We start from the raw sequence: 23,013 nt of genomic DNA on the forward strand, positions 1-23,013 counted from the left end.
AAAAGTGGTGAAATCAATGAAGTCTGGCATTTAGTTAATAGCTATGTACCAACATTGATTTCTTAGTTTTGACAAATATACCATGGTAACATAGGGTTAACATTTGGGGAAACTGGGTCAGGAATATACAGGAATTCTTTGCATTACCGATGCAAGTTTTCTGTAAATCTAAAATCATTCCAAAATAAAACATTTTAAAAGAAAGAAACCACTGAAAATCTGGAGCAGGGGAAGAAAAGATATCATTCACAATGGCACCAAAAATAATATAATACCTTGGAATAAACTTCCGAAATGTATAACACCTATATGAAATTTAAATAAATCAGTAAAACTACTAGAGGGCATGAAAAAAATAGAGAATAAAGGTGGCTGCCAGAGGCTAGAGGAGGAAGACATGGAGAATCATTACTTAATGGGTACAGACCTGCAGTTCGAAAAACTTCTAGAGATGGTTGGTGGTGATATTTGCACAACAATGTGAGTGTACGCTTAAAAATGGTAACATGGTAAATTTTATATTCTAATTTACCATAATAATAAAAATAGATGATATACCATATTCCTAGATAGGAAAGCTCAGTACCATAAACATGCCAATTCTTTCCAAGTGATGAATCTAAAATGTAATGTAATTGTAATAAAATCACAAAATGATTTTTTGATTGATTTTTTTTTTTTTTAACTTGGTTCTATATTCATCTCACGGATTTATTTAGTTAACTGGGACAGTTAAGAAGCCATCAGGAAAAACTAATGACCTATGCCTCGCATCTCACACCAAAATAAATTTCAGATAGAGATAAGATGTTTTAAACACAGAAAATGAAGGGCACCTGGGTGGCTCAGTCGGTTAAGTGGCCGACTTCGGCTCAGGTCATGATCTCGCGGCCCATGAATTCAAGCCCCGTGTCAGGCTCTGTGCTGACCGCTCAGAGCCTGGAGCCTGTTTCTGATTCTGTGTCTCCCTCTCTCTCTGACCCTCCCCCGTTCATGCTCTGTCTCTCTCTGTCTCAAAAATAAATAAACGTTAAAAAAAAAATTTTTTTTAAACACAGAAAATGAAACCATAAAATTACTAAATCACAGCAATTTAAAAAATTATCTCAAAGTGGGAAAATCCTTCTAATATGACACCAAGTCTACAAGCTATTACAATTTTTTGATAAATCTGATAATATAAAAATTAAAATTTTCTTTGTAACAAAAAAGAAAAACACAATAAAAAAAAACCAACAAACTAGGATAAAACATTTGCAACTAACATCCCAGCAAAATGCTAATTTTCCTAAAACATTCATCAGAACACTAGTCTCTTAAACCAAAGAGTAACTAACTGGTCAAATAGACTTGGTAAACACTGTACACAAAAATTACCATTTGGTCAACATAGTATTGGAAACCTTAGCCTCTGCAATCAGACAACACAAAGAAATAAAAGGCATCCAAATCGGCCAGGAGGAGGACAAACTTTTACTCTTCGCAGATGACATGATACTCTATATGGAAAACCCAAATGATTCCACCAAAAAATTGCTAAAACTGATTCGTGAATTCAGCAAAGTTTCAGGATATAAAATCAATGCACAGAAATCGGTTGCATTCCTATTCACCAACAATGAAGCAACAGAAAGAGAAATCAAGGAATCAATCCCATTTACAGTTGCACCAAAAACCATAAAAACCTAGGAATAAATCTAACCAAAGAGGTGAAAAATCTATACTCTGAAAACTATAGTAAGCTTATGAAAGAAACTGAAGAAGACACAAAAAAATGAAAAAAGATTCCATGCTCCTGGATAGAAAGAACAAATATTGTTAAAATGTCGATACTACCCAAAGCAATCTACATATTCAATGCAATCACTATCAAAATAACAACAGCATTCTTCACAGAGCTAGAACAAACAATCCCAAAATTTGTATGGAACCAGAAAAGACCCCGAATAACCAAAGCGATCTTGAAAAAGAAAACCAAAGCAGGAGGCATCACAATCCCAGACTTCAAGCTATACTACAAAGCTGTCATCATCAAGACAGTATGGTACTGGCACAAGAACAGACACTCAGATCAATGGAACAGAATAGAGAACCCAGAAATGGACCCACAAATGTATGGCCAACTAATCTTTGACAAAGCAGGAAAGAATATCCAATGGAATAAAGACAGTCTCTTCAGCAAGTGGTGCTGGGAAAACTGGACAGCAACATGCAGACGAATGAACCTGGACCACTTTCTTACACCATACACAAAAATAAACTTAAAATGGATGAAAGACCTAAATGTAAGACAGGAAGCCATCAAAATCCTAGAGGAGAAAGCAGGCAAAAACCTCTTTGATCTTGGCCGCAGCAGCTTCTTACTCAACATGTCTCTGGAGGCAAGGAAAACAAAAGCAAATAAAACTACCGGGACCTCATCAAAATAAAAAGCTTCTGCACAGTGAAGGAAACAATCAGCAAAACTAAAAGGCAACTGACAGAATGGGAGAAGATATCTGCAAATGACATATCGGATAAAGGGTTAGTATCCAAAATCTATAAAGAATTTATCAAACTCAATACCCAAAAAACAGACAATCCAGTGAAGAAATGGGCAAAAGACATGAATTGACACTTCTCCAAAGAAGACATACAGATAGCTAACAGACACATGAAAAAATGCTCAACATCACTCATCATCAGGAAAATACAAAGCAAAACCGCAATGAGATACCACCTTACACCTGTCAGAATGGCTAACATTAACAACTCAGGCAACAACAGATGCTGGTGAGGATGCGAAGAAAGAGGATCTCTTTTGCATTGTTGGTGGGAATGCAAGGTGGTGCAGCTACTCTGAAAAACAGGATGGAGGTTCCTCACAAAATTAAAAATAGAACTACCCTACGACCCAGCAATTGCACTACTAGGTATGTAGCCAAGGGATACAGGTGTGCTGTCTCGAAGAGACATATGCACCCCAATGTTTATAGCAGTACTATCAACAATAGCCAAAGTATGGAAAGAGCCCAAATGTCCGTCGATGGATGAATGGATAAAGAAGATGTGGTGTATATATACAATGGAGTATTACCCAGCAATCAAAAAGAATGAAATCTTGCCACTTGCAACTCCATGGATGGAACTAGAGGGTATTATGCTAAGCAAAATTAGTCAGTCACAGAAAGACAAATATCAAATGACTTCACTCATAAGAGGACTTTAAGAGACAAAACAGATGAACATAAGGCAAGGGAAACAAAATATGAAAACAGGGAGGGGGACAAAACATAAGAGACTCTTAAATATGGAGAACAAACTGAGGGTTATGGGAGGGGGGGTGGGCTAAATGGGTAAGGGGCATTAAGGAATCTACTCCTGAAATCATTGTTGCACTATATGCTAATTTGGATGTAAATTTAAAAAAATAAAATTAAAAAAAATTACCATTTGGAATTCTACAACATACATTAATTAATCCACTAACCTTCTAAAGTCCTGTAGTAAAGCATTTCCTAACCTTATTAGAACACTCACTAAACCTTTTTTTATAGGCCATGTATTAATCACACTTTGCAGAATATATTTTGGGAACTGCTTATCTAATAGTTCTTATTCTCATGGAAATTCATAATTCTGTGTTATCACATTTATTAAAGAGGAATCATATATACCTATATACTAAACATGTTTACATCTATTTGTGGGGATTACTTACCTGCTAAGCAAATTTCAAATCTAGGATTTTATCAGAGTTCTAACATCACCCCTTACCACCACCAGGAAAGTTCCAATACCAACAGTCAAGGGTCAGAGGTGGAGAAAACAAAACCAATAAGGGCAAGTTTCTTTTTTTTTTTTAAGATTTTATTTTTTGGGGCACCTGGGTAGCTCAGTCAGTTAAGCTTCCGATTCTTGAGTTCAGCTCAGATCATGTTCTCACAGTCATGAGATCAAGCTCCCCATTGCTTGCTCTCTCAAAAAAAAAAAAAAAAAAAAAAAAAAGTAAGTACTCTCTATACCCAATGTGGGGCTTGAATTCACAACCCTGAGATCAAGAGTCACAAGCTCTAGCAACCCAGCCAGGAGCCCTAAGGGTAGGTTTCTTAAAGGGTACCTTTTACATTATAATTCAATATTCAAAGCTACTTTACTAAACAGTGCCTTTAAAAGCAGGTAAAATATATTTCAGCAAATATTAAGGCAAAGAATAAGCTGCCTGTAGACAGAATCATATACTGCATTACATAATACCTTTTGCATAAACAAAGTCAAGGTAAATTACTGTCAGAACAACATCGTGTTTTAATTAAACAATGACATACCTAAGTTACTGTGTTCCATACTCAGTGTCTCATTGGATCCTCACTACAAAATACTTGAAGGCAGGCAGGATAGATTTTGCTGTTCCCACCTTATAAGTAAGAAAACTAAAGTTTTGATGATTTGCCTAAAGGCTACTAATGTAAGAATTTAGCAGATATCCAGGTCCACTTACTCTTCTACATTGTATGTCTAGATAAATATCAATAATTAATGGTAAAACATTTTTAAAATGATTCATTACTCATTTGTACAAGGCATCATTTTAATTTCAAGTATCATATATAAAATACCTGAAGGTTATGCTCAAAGCAGGTCAAAGTGTGATTAAATAGACTGAGGAAATATAGCGTGCTATTTGACAATTCTTCACTTGTGTTCGTTAAACAATCTGTCAAACAAACAAAAATGTATATTAATATATCTCAAGCAACAATTATAAACTGTCATTTATCTCTCAAGCTATCATATTCTGTTTCAAACTATAGTAATTCTTTATTCAAACAAGCATTATGTGTTCCACATACATGAAGCTTACCCCTTCTAGTTTCTAAAAGATATTTTTTCATATCATAAACATTTTCACAAAAATCTTAATCACGTATTCTCCTCTCTCTATAAAAACAATATACCAGAGCAACTGTAGCTTAGTTGGCTAAGTGTCTGACTCTTGGTTTTGGCTCAAGTCATGATCTCACAGTTTCGTGGGTTGGAGCCCTACATCAGGCTCTGTGCTGACAGCACTGCAGAGCCTGCTTGGGATTCTCTCTCTCCCTCTCTCTGCCGCACCCCCCACCCATGCTGTCTCTTTTTCAAAATAAATAAACTTTAAAAATTAAAAAAAAAACACTACATCAAATAAAATTTAAATTGATTTTTGATATGTTACAAAGTCTCAATCGTGAACATCAGTTATCAAATACTAACTTAATAAGCGCACTTAGTGCTCTGTAGGCATAAAGACTGTGTATCCTACATTCATTTAATCTAAATTTATATGCTTTTTGATCCTGTTTTGTGACAAATATAGTAGTTCTGTGTCTCTTCCATCTTCACTAGTGAGTCATTTACTGCATCTAACAGGATCAACCTTTTAAAATTTGCTCTTTTGGACTGGATATTGTATGTAAGCAATGAATCACAGGAATCTATCCCCAAAACCAAGAGCACACTGTATACAGTGTATGTTAGCCCCCTTGACAATAAATTATATTTATTTATTTATTTATTTATTTATTTATTTATTTTCAACGTTTATTTATTTTTGGGACAGAGAGAGACAGAGCATGAACGGGGGAGGGGCAGAGAGAGAGGGAGACACAGAATCAGAAACAGGCTCCAGGCTCTGAGCCATCAGCCCAGAGCCCGACACGGGGCTCGAACTCACGGACCGCGAGATCGTGACCTGGCTGAAGTCGGACGCTTAACCAACTGTGCCACCCAGGCGCCCCGAAAGCGCCCCTATTTATTTTTAAATATAATTTATCAGGGCGCCTGGGTGGTGCAGGTCACGATCTCGCGGTCCGTGAGTTCGAGCCCCGCGTCGGGCTCTGGGCTGATGGCTCAGAGCCTGGAGCCTGTTTCTGATTCTGTGTCTCCCTCTCTCTCTGCCCCTCCCCCGTTCATGCTCTGTCTCTCTCTGTCCCAAAAATAAATAAACGTTGAAAAAAAAAATTAAAAAAATAAAAATAAAAATAAATAAAATTTTGAACAATAAAATAAAATAATATAAAAAATAAAATAAACTTTGTTCTTTTGGAGCACCTGGGTGGCTCAGCTGAGTCAGGTTGAGCACCTGACTCTTGATTTCGGCTCAGGTCATGGTCTCAAGATTTGTATGATAGAGCCATGTGTCAGGCTCTGAGCTGGCAGCACAAAGCATGCTTGGGATTCTCTCTCTACCTCTCTGTATGCCCCTGCCCTGCTCATGCACACATGCTCTCTCTCAAAATAAATAAACACTTAAAAATAAATAAACCTTAAAAAATAAATAAATAAATTTGGTCTTTCAAATCTATTGTGAGTTATGGGAACAGAGAAACTAGATGGTAAGAATTTTGCCTAAAAAATACTGATAAAGGGGCTTCAAGTAAAGTCTGGAAACAAAGATAATTATTTTACGTGTTTTTTTTAAATCTAAAATAAATGATATTCCTCTGCAACTTAATACTCTTACTTAACATTAGCTCGAGTTCATTCCTTTTGCTTTCCATGTATCTAGGTTGTAGGTTTGAGTGCCTGGCTCTATATCCTGAAACTTGTGGCCAGCCATTTCAATCTCACTCTCTGAGAATCCTTGCCCTCCTTACATTACACACACTCACAAACATTTGCAACCCTAGACAACCTCCGTTTACTTCCTCTACTCCCAATTCTGTTTTGTAGCACACTATTATAGAAAATCTTAAGGTTATATTAAGGGACTCAATTCTAAATTCTAGTCATAGGGCCACAAAAACTTCTTATAGGCACCCTACCAATTATTCTACAATGGATGTTCCAAATATTTTCTATTCTCTAGTACCTACTCCATGCTACTCTTGTCCTCCTTGATTTCAACTGATAGCCATATATTATACCCACTCAGGGCCATCTAATATGATGTCTCTCAACTGAGAGTGGAGAGACAGGATAGGAAGCTATTGCAATTATCCAGAAGGTAGCAATGCAAACAGAAAGAATTCAATGGATAAGAGATAAAGTGAACAGGTAGTGAAGGGTACTGGAATACAGTCACCTCAAAATATGCCTCTGGGGCATATAGATTATTTTGAGCTAAAGGTCACTGATAACCAACAGAAGCAGGAAAAAAAGCTCTAAAAACAGGGAACATGTTATGTTTTATAAATGAAATTTACATTTGGAGGGAAATTTCCATGTGTAAAATGTCTCCCTCAGGGTGTAAGGAAGAGGAGGACTCTTAACAACACTTACCAATGCAGAAGGCTCTGATGTAAATCTGCATTAATAACCCTGGTTTACCATACCTTTTCTGGTTCTCAGAACTTGCCTCCTCCACTCAGAAGTCCGAAACCTGTTTTCTTTTGATTAACCTAACATGATATAGAAGCCCAAATTCTAACCATCCCTTTGGATTACTTCCATATGTTACTCCCCTTATGGGGTGTTCCCATGTGTCCACGTGCAAAACACACGTTAATAAACCCTTGTTTTTCTCTTCTTAACGTGTTCTCACCTGATCTAATCTACAAAGTTCTAGCAAGAGAACCTAAAATGGGTAAAGAGGTTTTTTCACTCCCCTACAAGACACTAGTGTATCACACACTATGATATATGCATGTACTGTAATTCTTATAATATTAAGAGGCAAGCACTATCATTATCTCCATTTTCTAAATAAGGAACAGAGGTTTAGAGGAATTAAGGAAGTTGCCTATGGCTACGAAACTGGTAAGTAACGACCTGAAATTTCTACTCAGTCTGATTCCTGAGACTGCATTTTCAAATACTGTGAAATTAATAAAATATTCACATCTACATTCTAAACCATTAAAGTTCAATACTGGGAATCAACAAATTCAGGCCACTGCTCCTCCTTCCATAAGGAATAGATATCTTACACCACGCAGGGATTCAGGCAGTGACTACGAACTGATCAGTTTAGGCAACTGTGATGAACGGTAAATCTGCTGAACAGGGCAGCAACCAGCACTCTAAAAAACTCCTTTGTGCAAATTAGAAAAACATCCCCTCTGGGTAGATAGATTACAAAATGGCACACTCCTGCCTCCAGAAGCTGAGCTGGAATTAAGCCCCATTCACCTCCTCATCCCCTAGTGCAGGGCTTGGTGTGCACCTGGTATACATGAGGCCCTGCTACTGAACCTAATCCTAGAGTCTTTGCCTCTCTGAACTCCTACACTCTACATTCTCTGCATCTTTATCTTCTCAAGAATGTAAGCCCCATTCTGACTGTTCACCCTTATCATTTAAAAATCTGAGGGATCCCTTCACAAATTAGGAAACAGCCAGAGAAATAAAGTAATATACTGAAGATCATACATTGAGTTAGTAAGGCACTGTGATACAAAATATTCTTTCAAACTTTTAATTAAGTATTCTCTTAATTATACCACCCTTTCTTTACTGCTTAAAAATGTTACTCCATCTGTCAGCTTTCAAAAAGTTCACACATTAAATTCTTTTTTTATTTATTATTTTTTTTTAAATTTTTTTTTCAACGTTTTTATTTATTTATGGGACAGAGAGAGACAGAGCATGAACGGGGGAGGGGCAGAGAGAGAGGGAGACACAGAATCGGAAACAGGCTCCAGACTCCAAGCCATCAGCCCAGAGCCCGACGCGGGGCTCGAACTCACGGACCGTGAGATCGTGACCTGGCTGAAGTCGGACGCTTAACCGACTGCGCCACCCAGGCGCCCCATTAAATTCTTTTTTAAACAAATATAACTTAAACCTCTCTTAATCCTGGTTTAGTGTCATCACAAAATCCTTTTATGCATGAGGCAGTATATATATAAAAAACACAACTACAAACATGCAGAATGTATTGGCCCAAGAGATTAAAACAGGTTTTCAGTTCTTGTTGTTGACATTTTGCAGGGAGCAGAGGGAATACAATTTCACCCATAGCAATTGCACATCTGTGTTAATGAGCCATGTCATGGCACTTGACACACACATTAGAGGGATAAATGGGGGGGGGTCCCTGTACTGCCTACAAAAACAGTAGAAAGCACACGAATATGGGAGAGCAGTGGCAATTTCTTCGATACAAATTACATAACTGAAATAATTTTTATTAAAAAGTAATTTATAGGATAATTATGGAAAATAACAACAAATGAAAAAATAATTTATAAAGGAAGCTTCTCTGAACAAAAGAACTTAATCTCTTCTATTTTACTGACAGCCATTCCTTTTCATTTAAAATAACATGAAAATTAAACTAAAAGCTAATACAGACTGGTCATCTTGTTAAGTACCACATTAATGCAGTACCATCAAAATTTTTTCAATGATCATTAGACAGTGGTATTATAAAGCACAAAGGAGTTCATTCATACAATAGGGTTAAAAATGTCTTCATTATTAAAGAGCCCTGACTTTCTGATTTAAAATAAAGGAGCTCCAGTAAAATTTCTCTTTTGTGCTTTTGTAGGAATTGGAAGCATAATGTTATAAGCAGTGAGAAGCTATATATTTTATAAATTAGTAAGTTAGGGAATATTAGTAATAATAAAGCTTCCTATAAGCACCAAGTGAAGTGGTTATTATGAATTTTCCACATCTCAGATGATCAATGCAGCCTCATCAAGGACAGATTAGCATAGCTTCTTTCTTAGTGAGGGCTCAAAGCATCAGCTCAAGAGGCATTCTTAAAGGTATGGAGGATTCAAGTTAAGATACAGAGACCTAAATCATCATGACAGAAATTATTACGCACCTTTAGATAAAATATTTGGCATCCATTAGACATTTGTATAAAGATCTCTGCTGTTTTACAAAACTAGTTTTATAGAGAACAGAGACAATTACCAATTTCTGAAAAAAAGGGCAAGCTTCAGAAAATATAGTATAAACTCCTAGAACTTTGTGCCTCAATAACGTAATTAAGTTTTAAGTATGAAAACAAAGACATTTTCAATTGTAAGACACAAAATAAGTGAGTCTAATGCTTAGCAAATTACTATGTAGATAAAATATGTAAAAGAGGGGTTCTGGTTAACTGACCTTCTGATAACCATGAAGTTTTATTATTGACTTTTAAACAATTAAGACATAGTAAGTGAAGGGTGATAGAATATGCCATTCCAAAATATGCCTCTTTGCCATAAGGATTGTTTTGAGCTAACGTCACTTGAAAAATAGCAAATGCAGAGAGCTTTCTGTGAACTGCCCTTAACTGCCTAAAGACAAATCTTCCAAAAGAAACTCAACTGGCATAAATCCCTTCCCTGGGAATTTCATCTACTAGTTAAGACTGACTGTTATCACAGGAAAGGAGACCGATGGAGCAGAATCTGGAGTCCAGAAATAAACCCCAGCATATACAGTCAACTATGAGCTTAATTCATAGAGAAGAATGGTGGTTGCCAGGGGGTAGAGGAAATAGGGAGATGTTAGTCAAAGGATACAAACCTCCAGTTATAAGATGAGTAAGTTCTAGGAATCTAGTGTACAGCATGGTGAGTATAGTTAACAGCACTGTCATATATTTACATACCTGAAAAGTTGCTAAGAGAGCAAATCTTAAACATTCTCACCACAAAAAAGAAATGATAATTATGTGACATGTTGGAGGTATTACCTAAACCATGGTGGTAATCATTTTCCAATATATATCAAATCAATACACTGTACCTCTTAAACTTATATCTCAATTGTATGTCAATAAATTGAACAAGAAAAAAGAAAAAAACAAAGAACCAAAACACTTTATCATAAAACAATCAATGGTCTCATCACAGTTTGTGATCCTGGCAATTATTCAACTGTCATATGCATAGGATAACTAAGAAGCATGTTGATAACAAGGCTATTCCTATATCAACAATATACTTCTGATAACTGCTGTAAAATTCTGTACAGGAGAGGGGTGCCTGGGTGGCTCAGGTATGATCTCACAGTTCGTGATACCAAGCCCCATGTTGAGCTCTGTGCAGACAGTGCAGAGCCTGCTTGGGACTCTCTCTCTCCCTCTCTTTCTCTGTCCCTCCCCTGATCGTGCACGTGCTTGCTCTCTCTCTCTCTCTCTCTCCACCCCCCCCCTCTGAAAATAAATACTTTAAAAAAAAAGAAATATTTAAAATTCTGTAGACAAGAAATTTTGATATATTTCCTTTACTACTTAGCAGACATTCTCCACAAAAACTAGTTTCAATGTTATATGTAATGTGAAATGTAAGAGCTGAGCTCTTACCACTTTGAGTCTCCATCTGTTTCCAAAACCATCTTTCCTACCAAGACTGATATCATTCAAAGACATAGCAATTCTAAAGATAAAAGAGATGGGAGTGGTACATGGACAACACTCTATTTTTAATTGGGTTTCTAGCCTTCCTTTCATCAACTAATAACTGCAGAGACTTGGTATCAACCTGAGCTAGATCAAGTAGAAAGGAAAGGTGGGTTTTGGCAGTGTATTAATTTTAATAATATTTTTAAAACAATATTTTAGCTTTTACATTTTTACATTTTAATAAGATTTTATAATTTTTTTATTTTTGTATTTTAAATAACATTCTTTTTAAAAAATAGCCTCTTAAATTCACTTAAAAAGATTTTTACCTATATAATTATTACAGTTTTGCATTTGCTAACAGAGAAGTTGGGGAAAAAATAGTCATTTTATATCAAAAGATACATCTATACAAAATGGATCATATACTGGTTTAAGTTTCCATTAAAAACAAATTTTTAAAACACATCAGTAGCTTTTGCTTGCTCTTTGTAATTTTTTTCCTTCCTTTTTTACCTTTTAGGTGCTAGACTAAATAGACTCCATATTATTCACCATTAAAGATCCCTACTGCTGGCCTCACCTATAAGGGATATATTTGCAAATTTAATAACTAGATCATCAAAAAAAAGTAATGGAAACAAATGGATTAGTGGCTTAAGTTTAATAATTTCACACAAATTCTGAGAAAACTGAGCAGTCTTTTTTTTTTTTGTATTTAAATAAAAAGGTAAATAATCCAGAAAAAATTTTTGAGAATTTATATTGTGATTTTTATGTATATACTGTAGAGGAGAAAAATAATTTTCCCTCTATTCTTCTAAGTTCTCAGCTGAGGCTCCTGTAACAAAAGACAGATAACAGGAGAAAAACAAACAAATTTATTAACTTGTATCTCTCACATATACACGGCAAACATGAGTAACTCAAAGAGATGGCTTAGAATGCAGGCTTAAATGCCACCTTCAGCTAAAAACAAAGTAAAAAGAGTATGAGGGAGGCCAGTTACAAGGAAGTGACCAGGAGAATCATGGTAAACAAGTATAAGGTTTGTTATGCAGATACATGTCCCTGTCTTCTCCATTTTTAATATTCTCTTGTGAGTTGGGGTCATCATTTTCTTGGTACAGAGAAGGAAATACTCTTACAAGTGGAGATTTCCTTTATAAATATAAATTTCCCTTGTAAAATGGTTACTTCTACTCTGTCTTCAGAGCTTCTCCTGTGTCTGCTGTTTATCAAAATAATTAGCTCAAAATAATCCTTATGCCAGAGGTGTATTTTGGGGTGGCATATTCTGGTCTCCTACAATACAAAATTACAACATCCAGGCATACTTCTGACCAGGCAATCCCTTTAAAATTATAACATGTCTGTTGTCTTCCATTTATTAAAAGAGTAAACACCCCTTGTATTCTTTTACATATTTTAAAGGTCAATGATTTAAAAAACAATGACTGGGTAGGTAGGTAGGTAGATTTTCTTTCAAGTGAACAAGTAAATGGAAGACTTTATTATCATTCACCAAGAAAATAAAAGAGTAAAGATCCCATGAGGGGCGCCTGGGTGGCTCAGTCGGTTGAGCGTCCGACTTCAGCTCAGGTCACGATCTTGTGGTCCGCGAGTTCGAGCCCCACGTCGGGCTATGGGCTGATGGCTCAGAGCCTGGAGCCTGTTTCCGATTCTGTGTCTCCCTCTCTCTCTGCCCCTCCCCCATTCATGCTGTGTCTCTCTCTGTCTCAAAAATAAATAAACGTTAAAAAAAAAAATTAAAAAAAAAAGATCCCATGAAATTAGTGTTTTAACAGATCTGCTTGCTAGAGATGCAATTTCATGAGAACCTGATGCTGGATCATTGCTAACAGTAACATTTTTCTATAAAATGTGCAACTCTGGTGCCTTCTTAGTGCACTGGACGGTGCATCAGTCTCATGGAAAATGTGCAACTCTATTAAAAATTTTTTTCACATTATCTAGTTTTAATTTTATGTAGTATTACTTGTTCTTTATAGTATTTTACATTTATATTAGTAAAAGATTAGACTTTCCATAATATCAAGCATGTATATAGCATAAATGTTAAACTTTTGTGGGCTAATTAAAATATATTTGCATTTCTTGGAGATTGTGCAATGAATCTGTCAAGCACTACTTTAAAAAACTAAATTAGGCATTAACTCGTAAACACCATCTATTCAGATGAACAATCTTAAAGCCTTTTGAATTTAGTTCTAGACTCTGGATCTGCAGTTCATCTATACTCTCCGAACCCTCACTCTACCTCATAAGGCTTATTGTGAAGCTCAAATGAGACAAGGGCTACAAAATTGAGAAATTTTATTTATCTATCCATCTATTTATTTACTTTATTTCTAAGATTTTATTTTTAAGTAAATGTCTACACCTGATGTGGAGCTTGAACTCAAAACCCCGAGATCAAGAGTCACATGCTCTACCAACTGAGCCAGCCAGGCGCCCTGAGAAATATTAACTGCTAATTTGTTGCTCAACTTCTTTAACTCCTCATTTTTTCTTTCCTTCCTATTTCTTCCTCCCTACTTTGTAAGAGAAGATTATGCTGCTCAATTAAGAATGCTTTATTAAATTTTGGTAAAAAATTAGAAGTTATTTGAACAATTCCTTAAAATTTTCAGAAAATGGGGGCGCCTGGGTGGCGCAGTTGGTTAAGTGTCCGACTTCAGCCAGGTCACGATCTCACGGTCCGTGAGTTCAAGCCCCGCGTCGGGCTCTGGGCTGATGGCTCAGAGCCTGGAGCCTGTTTCCGATTCTGTGTCTCCCTCTCCCTCTGCCCCTCCCCCGTTCATGCTCTGTCTCTGTCTGTCCCAAAAATAAATAAACGTTGAAAAAAAAAATTTTTTTTTTAAAAAATTTTTTTTTCAGAAAAAGTTCACATTATCTTTATTAAATACATTTGCAAAGAGCATAATTAGAAGAGTTTCCACGTAATTTTGGTAGAGATTATTCAATTCTAGTTAAGATGATTATTTTAGAATGTCCAAGAGAAAACAGTTGAGGGAGTACATATTTATGGAACTACTTTATTTCCACTTAAAATATAGAATATAAGTTACAATGAAAGTTTAAAATGTGAATGAAAAATGAATGGAAGATAATTTTTTTAATGCATAATGCTAAAAAAGACTGACTACATCTAACATATAAATACCCTAAATTTGGACATTCTGTTAAAATTTAAAAAAAAATTTTTATTACGTTTATTAATTTTTGAGAGGCAGAGAGAGACAGAACATGAGTCGGGGAGGGGCAGAGAGAGAGGGAGACAGAATCAGAAGCAGACTCCAGGTCCTGAACTGTCAGCACAGGGCCCAACGTGGGGCTCAAACTCACGAACCATGAGATCATGACCTGAGCCGAAGCTGGATACTCAACCCACTGAGCCACCCAGGCGCCCCTCTGATAAAATTTTTAAATGTATTTTTGAATAGGTATTAAACGCATATGGTATAAAATCTAAAGGGTACAAATATAAGTACAATGAAAACTAAGTCTTCTTAGTTTCCTAATTCCTCAAAAGATGTCACACTTCTCTGCACCTTGCTTCTTTCACCTGACCATATGTCTTGGCCAAATTTTAATTAGGAGGTAAGCATTTCACTTGTTCTTCAAAAGAAGTTTACTTAAGGAATATTTACAAGATAGGATGGGTCACAGGAAAACAAAGGTATCCTAAGAATTTATTCTAAAGAGTTTTATAACTACCATATTAAGTAAATATGCAGCAAAATGTTTTCTTTATTAATTAACTGGTGAAGAAAGCTGCTTTGCATTAGTGAAGTCTTTGTCACAAAATATCTTTTTTTGTTACAAAATATCTTTTAAACAAAAGATGCTTTGCCTCTCAAGTATAAAAGTTAAGTCATACCATTCAAAAGAATTGAAATCCAATACATATCCCATTTACTCTAATTAATTTTAAATTACTTATAATTAACATATTTTTTATATTAATGGATTTTTTTAAGGTTTTAAGAATACTTAAAAACAATTCTCCTATATAGGTTAAGTAAACTCTGTTCAATCATTTTGAATACCAACTGTATACAAACTCTGTTCAATCATATTTATACTAGAAATTTTTACACTAAAAAAGTAAAGCTTTTGCTTTAAAAAAGGCTGTCAGCCAAGTCTCTGTTCAAATTACCATAAAATCTGAATTAATAGAGACAAAGTTAAGAGAGTCAATAAAAAGGAAAAAAACTTAGCAGGGGTCTTTTTGCCATTTACAGTTTTTCTCATATGAACTAAACAAAAAGACAAGTCCTTAGAAGAGTTAAACTCATTAATGACTTACATACAGGTACACAGATTTTAAATCCTATGGATTTCCCCTGCCCATGCCCTACTTTGTGTTTTCTCTGCTTCTTGCCTAAACTATTATAATAACTTGCTCACTGGTCTCTCTCTTCCTCTTCCAATGGGATTCCATAAAAAGAAAAAAATAAAGGGTCTTTGTAGTAAAAACCAAAAAAAAAAGCTACAGATAGTGACTGTACTTACCATGGTGAGCACTGAGTAATGTATAGAATTGTCGAATCACTAAGTTGCACCCCTGAAACTAACATAACATTGTAGGTCAACTATACTTCAATAATAATTTTTTAATGAAATAAAACAAAACAAAAACAGCTTGGAAAGTCCTAGGTTAAATGTTAAAAAAAAATTTTAACCTATAGTAGTCCTTACTGCCTTTAATATTCCATGTGTATTGTGAATGCCCAACATACTATAGTATATAACCATTTCTTAATGTACTGGTGATAAACTACTGCGTCAGTCAAGGTCCTACTTTCCTTTTCCAACTTTATCTCCCATTGTGCTTCCAGACCCTGGAACGCTACAACTCTGACACCTCTGTGCCTCTGTCTTTGGTGCCTCACCCTCTGCAGTGTCCTTCCTGTCATCTCTACTTCTTGAAATCACGCCTAGCCATAAAGGAATAGGATCAAAAGGTACCTACTCTAAGAAGTCATTTCAAATTCTCCCCAATGTATTTTCTATATCCCCCAAGTATTCGATAACTTTATTAAAGCATTTATTTATCTACCTTAGGGTTATCCTGTAAATATAACTTTCTTCATCACTAAATTATAAGACATGGAAAACAAAAACTGCCTGGTACACAATTGGTATTCAAAACACTTACAAATTGAAACAGTGGTTTTAATTTTCCCCAAGAGTGCCTGAAAATAGATCTCACTGTATTATACAAATACACATAAACCTGCAAAACTGGTAGAACAGATGTTATCACCTCCCACCACCTCCATTTGACAGATTATAATCATCATCATTATTATAGTAAACAGTTAACATTTCTTCAACATTAACTATGTGCCAGCTACCCAGCTAAGTTCTTTACATAATTTTTTTCACTTAATCCTAAAAACAATCATATAAGGTAGGTTCCCATTATTGTCCCCAACTTACCCCCAAATCAGATTGAAGAAACTGAAGCTCCAAGGGGTGAAGTTACACGCCCAAGGTCTGACTGCCAGTCAGTCAGGGTTAGCAAGTGGCAGAGCTTAGCGTGAAGTCCAACTCTGACTACTAAGCTCATCCTGTTAACTGCTACACTTTTCTGCCTTTCAATATTTGCCCAAGTAATTCCCACTAATAAACCATGATGCTAATTGCAGTTCATTTAAACTTGGTAATAAAAAGTATTATGTAGCTTCAAAGATCTCAAAATTCACTAAAATAAAATCTGACATCTATACTATTGAACCATAACTGCAACATGAAAATGAAAGAATTACTTACTTGCACAATTTGCCTTCTGCCATGTGGAGTTAAAAAACTCAGACAGAATCACAACTATCTGCATTCTATCTGCCATTAAGAGGCTTCTGGCACAACTATGACTCTCTGACGTATTCTGTAACAACAACAAAAAGGTAGAAAAATATAATCTGAGTACTTTTAGACTTCCTAAACAACAACATAAGGCAAAAGTTCTCATAAAAATAATTAAAGGATTAGAAGCATTTTAACTATTTGATATAAGCAAATAATGACATAATTAATAACCATAATAAAAGCAGCTAATATTTACTGGTACCAGGTTCACTAGCAAGGGAAGAAAATCTTTGCTTCTTAAATAAATATTTGCTTCTATTAAACAATCTCAACCATTTAGGCCCAAATTGTGTCTTGTTTCTTGCTTTTTACACATAGGAAAAAATTCTGGAAGGCTTTCATCAAAATGTAGCACTGGCATTATCTCTGAATAATGGAAATATGGTGATTTTTATTTTCTTTTTTGCCTCATTTACACTGCCTAAATTTTTCTACAATGAACATATATTATTTACATAATTTCTTTAATCTCGGTAAATGATCACACATTTGAGTTTTATCTTCTGGGCAACTTTTGGTGCAAAAATCTTATAATCCACAAGACAATGTGACACATCCAATTTGTACCCAAATAGTTTATACCCAGATAGAATGAATATGCTTTCCACAGGTCATCTGAATAATAAAACTCACACTATGCAAATAAATAAATCCAAGTCCCTAAACTATTTGATCCTTATCTATTCCTTTTCCCCTTTGTCCCAAGAAAGGAATTAAGTCATGCTGACCCTTCATTCTTTCAAAGCTATTTAACTCCTACTACTTACCAGGCACTGTAAGAATCCTGGAGTTTTGAGAACACAGAAAGTGTAAGGGAATGCCATAAACACTGGGACTTCAAGAACCTCCCCAGATTAACTACCAAGTCTTGTCAAGACTACATTCTACATGGCTCTGAAATCTGTCCATTTCTCCCCATCACAATGGTCTAGCCACCATTTACCACATCACTGCAAGAGTCTCTTAATTCACCTCTCCACACCTACTCTTCCTCTACCCTCCTCAGTCTGTCTCCTCCACTTTCTCTCATGTAACCAGGATGGTTAATGTACGAATCTCATCGTGTCATTCTACAGAATTAAACCTCTCAATAACATCGCACTGCTTCAACATCAAAGTCTAACCCTTAAACATACTCCCACCAGGCCCACATGACCTGGTACCTGCCTACTTCTTCAGGCTCAGGTCACAGGTCTCCTTCTGGCTCATAGTACTTTGAGTTCTTTCTAGTGCTCAAACACACCAGACTCAGTCTTCACACCTGTTACTTCTTTTGGACGTATACCTTCTCTTCCCCGCCCCACACCCTCCCAGATTTTAGGTATCAGCGTTAACCGCTGACCACTCTACCTACCACCAGCCCTAGTCAAGATCAGCTCCCTTGTTATATGCGCATCTGGGTTTTTTTTTTACTTGGCCCACAAGTATCACTTGTGGTACTTATCACACCTGAATTAAGTAATTACTTGTATTATAATATAGTTAATGCCTGTTTTCCCTACCAGACTACAAGGTTTGCTCATTCACAGCTATATCCCTAGTAACTACCACTGGCCTGCATATAATACTCAATAATTTTCTTGAATGAATGCATTAGAAGCATTATTTTCTGATTGCTAATGAAAGATACAGATTATTATGTTATTCTATGTTGATTCTCCCCCTATATTCTTAAGAATTTGTGTATTAATCTATACTGAAAAAAAGTATGTTGACCACTTCCAGATACATACCCCTAATCACTGCACCTTCATAAATACATATACATATCTATCCATATCTATATCTATCTATGTACACTTTAGACAAACCAAGCAGAATGAAATAGAGCTAAGCAATTCAGAGTTTGGGGGGGGGGGGCAAAGCATCCTGGCAACTTCTCTGAGGATGCTGAACAGCTCAATGAAACCACCATCCATTTAAATTAAAAGAAAAAAATACTGACTGTAAGGAAGAGGGAATCAGTCAGTTCTGTATTCTTTACCTTCAGATAATAAAACCATATGCAGGCCTTGTCTCAATAATTCCAAGAGGAACTGATAAGAAAACAGAATTCTTATCAGACAATTCTATTATAGTTAAATGAATTAGCTTGCTGTACCAGAGAAACAGCTTGCTAATTTCTACCTTAGATTCTTTTTCTCCTTGTTATACTCCCCTCCTCTCTCAATCAACCCATGGACATGGATTTGGCCTAAAGAGATGATAAAGGATATCTTGTTCAAAATTCAGCTCATAGGTTTTCTCTGATTAATGCCCCCTTGCTCTGTTCCCTCCTTTAATTCAGTATCTCCTTCACCCTTCTGCTGTAAATTGCTATTGTATGAATTATAACATTCACATTGATGATGTTTTTTCCTTTTTTCTTTTTCACAAAAGAGGTTTATCTCTCCAACTGATAGTTTGGAGCTTGGGCCTTACCTTCTTTTCCTCCTGTATCGTTTTACCAGCCCAATATTTAAAAATACCATGTCCCGAATTAAACTCATTTAAATGAAAGACTGAGTTTATGTGAGTCAAAGAAAATACATTACTCTTGAGAAATACCCCCTCCGTGCCCGCCCCCCCCACACACAGAAAGGACAACTGATTCCTTCCAGTTCACTCATAAGAAACTCAGAACACTTTTTTTCCAGAAGTTCATTATTACACATGATGATTCAATTCCAGAACCAATCCAAGGAAGCCTATAAAATCCATGAAGTGGGGTGCCTGGGTGGCTCAGTCGGTTAAGCGTCTGACCTCAGCTCAGGTCATGATCTCACAGTTTGTGAGTTCAAGCCCCGCGTCAGGCTCTGTGCTGACAGCTGGAGCCTGGAGCCTGCTTCTGTTCTCTCTCTCTCTCTCTCTCTCTCTCTCTCTCTGCCCCTCCACCGCTCATGTGTGCTCTCTCTCTCTCAAAAATAAACAAACATTAAAATCCATGAAGTAACTCAGAACTGTAAAAATCATGCTTCTGAGCTAGCAAAGCACATCTAGCTCTACTGAGGAAAGGGAAAGAGGTCAAGGTCTAGGATGTTAGGAATTCCAGGTTGGGTAAAGGGTTTTTCTGCCTTTTTAAATCTCTTTACTCTCTTCCTTTCACACAAGGGTGAGGTGAGTCCGGTGCCCAGATCCACTGGTAGAATCTGAGAGGCACCTAATAAAAAAAAAAAAAAAAAAAAAAGAATCTGAGAGGCACGAATGAAAGGAAGGAAGTTTCTGCCATCCCCTACCCGAGGAAGTCTCTCTTGGGCAATGAGGAATTCATGTGGAAATTCATACACAGAATGGGAGATGGGTACCACTAGAGTTTGGGGTAATTTTTTAACTTTTTCTTAATTCCACTGTATCTACACAAATGAGGAAAGCATTTGCTCCCTCAAAAGATCCAAGCTTTGCATCATGATTCAGTCATGTTGGCCACAAAACAACTCACTTAATTGCTCAAAACAGATATGATGTCATATCATACCTTGCTATCGTGACAGGGACGAGTCTTGGGTGCTATATTTTAAAATCATAGGAATATAGATAGATGGATAGATATCCACCTTGTTACACCTAACAGAAGTATGCCTGAAAAATACTGAAGCCTAAGTTTAAGCTATGTTAAAATTAAACACAAATGGAGACCAGACTTGAATATTCCCTGATCAGGCAAAGCCAGTTTAGTCACACAAACAAAAACTTAATTTAGCTTACTTTGCAAGACAAGTGAAGCTATCTTGACCTGGGCTACTTCTTGTTTATCCCTTTGAAAATCATAAGCCAGACTTAAACTGTTCTCCCAAATTGATATGAGGTAACCACTAACCAATTCTCTTTCAGAAAATTCCTATGAAAAATAAAAAGAAAATTCCTATATTGTAACCAACGCTGTGAAGAATTAACAGTCACCATTCTATACTATGTAAACTGCTTTATAATAGTGTATCTCTGAGCCTCATTCCATGTTTTGGTTTGAGTGCTTTCCAGTTCATACTGTCTTTTTTGGTGTGTGCACAATAAATTTTACTAATTACTACTTTGGTGATTCATTGGTTTTGTTTTTTTTCCAAACTTGACAACTACCTTTAAAACTAGCTCTTTACAGGAAGATTGACCTCATATTTATTTAATGCAAATAAATTTCCTATATATGTTTAAAAAAAAGATTTACCTTAAGGAATATCAGGCTGACTTAAAGCAGGATGCAATTCTATATAAGTTTTTGTCAAATCAACTATGATTGATGAAATAATTCCAATCACATTTTCGTGAGACTACTTGTCCCCTCAATACAAGAGGAACTTTCCCCCGCCACAACCCTAATGTCATTCCTCATGTTTTTCCTTTACAAGGCATATCCGGCCCACACCTCATGACTCCTACCAGCCCTGACACTCTTATCCTTTCCTACTCTAGACCCTATAAAATTTCTTATTAGTTAGGAACACGTATTCTTTCTCTTTCTTTCTTCCTTCCTTCCTCTTTTCTATTAAACCCTTCACAGGACCTACCACATGACCAGAAAAGCACTAAGGGTATAAAGAATGGAGGATAGATATAATATCATTTCCTAAAATTTTAACTCCCATTTACTGAGAACTATTACTATGTGCTAGTTTTCTAAGAGCTCCTTTCATCTTACAGATAAGAATACAGACAGAGAATGTAAGTAATTTGCTCAGAGCATATGGCTAAAAGATGAACTTTCATATGTCAGCTCTTGTAATTCTTGTAACAGTCACAACAGGCGGCTGTTTTTTCCATCTTACCGAGGGGTCTATACTAAGTCTAATACTAAGTCTATACTAAGTCTATACTACACTAAGTCCATACTAAGACTATAAATAATTAATCCAAGACCAAGCTGCTATAAAGTAGTGCATCTGATATTTTCTGGCTACCAAGCTCAATCTTCCTAAACACTGCCATACTAGAGTTTCTCCACTCTACTTGGAGTTTCAGGAAAGGGTCCTTTCTGGGAACACCAAGTAGAGATGGGAAGAAGCTGTATTGGAGTGGGGCGAGGGAAGGGAAAGGAAAAGTGGGGTTAAGGGTGTAGGAGACCCAAGAAAAACAACCATACCTATCTGCAAATATGTACCAAGCTGCCCAACAGCAGCTACGGAGGCAAAAATCGAAACTCCAAGCCCTATAATGCCACCCACTTTTCTGATGCCCCAAACTCCACAATCCCAGTCCAACCCTTTTTTCTTACAAACAGGAAAACTGAGCCCCGCCCCTCCCCGAGTTACCATCATTACATCCTCCTTTCCCAACCCTCCACGCCGGATGTCCAGGGGGGTGCTCCGCTACCCACCCCCACGGCTCGACTGATGTTGTCCATCTTGTTCGCGACCTGTTGGAAGAGGGGATAGCAGGTCTGACAGAGGCGCACTGGCCGGGCGCTGCGCACTAAGCACCCGGTCAGCTCTGCGCTGCTGTTGGCGAAGTCCAGTAACAGCTCCCGACACTCGGGATCCAGATCCGGCAGGTCCGGGGGTAACGACAGTGGCCCCAGCCTTCCGCCCTGCAGCAGGGTCAGGGACAAGTCCTCCACCTCCAGCAACTGCTGCTCAGACAGGAGGTCGTGGAGGACCCTGTGGGGGCTGCTGACCACGGCGAGCGCTCCCAGAACCAGCCCCGACCACAGAAGCGGCACCAGCAGCAGCCGCCGCAAAAGCAACGGCCTCCGCCACGCGACTGGCGCGTCTAGCTCCATCGCGGGGTCCGCAAACCCCAAAGCACTCAACCCGCCTCTCCCCCGCGAGCCGGCGCAGCTGACGGCCGTCGCTTCCGGCTTCCTTGGGCGCAGGCCGCGAGCGGGGTCACGAGGCGCGCGCGTCATGGCCCCGCCCCGGCGCGCGGCGCCCCGCCCCATTGGCTGCCGAGAGCCGCGC

At 37.1% G+C, this 23,013-nt stretch overlaps 1 protein-coding gene across 1 annotated transcript in view; it reads right to left on the reverse strand.

Annotated features, from left to right (window-relative positions):
- OSTM1 (osteoclastogenesis associated transmembrane protein 1) overlaps positions 1 to 22,925 on the reverse strand; it is a 41,471-nt gene extending 18,546 nt beyond the window's left edge. The window contains exons 1-3 of the mRNA XM_040474317.1: positions 22,434 to 22,925; positions 17,051 to 17,165; positions 4,599 to 4,696 (exon numbers count right to left, since the gene is read on the reverse strand). Coding sequence (XP_040330251.1) covers positions 4,599 to 4,696; positions 17,051 to 17,165; positions 22,434 to 22,835 — 615 coding nt within the window. The 5' untranslated portion in view covers positions 22,836 to 22,925. The remainder of the gene's footprint in view (positions 1 to 4,598; positions 4,697 to 17,050; positions 17,166 to 22,433) is intronic.
- Between the last annotated feature and the right edge of the window lie 88 nt (positions 22,926 to 23,013).

This window comes from Herpailurus yagouaroundi, unplaced genomic scaffold (assembly GCF_014898765.1).
Source record: "Herpailurus yagouaroundi ecotype Mexico unplaced genomic scaffold, PumYag 139, whole genome shotgun sequence".
Lineage (NCBI taxonomy): Eukaryota > Metazoa > Chordata > Mammalia > Carnivora > Felidae > Herpailurus > Herpailurus yagouaroundi.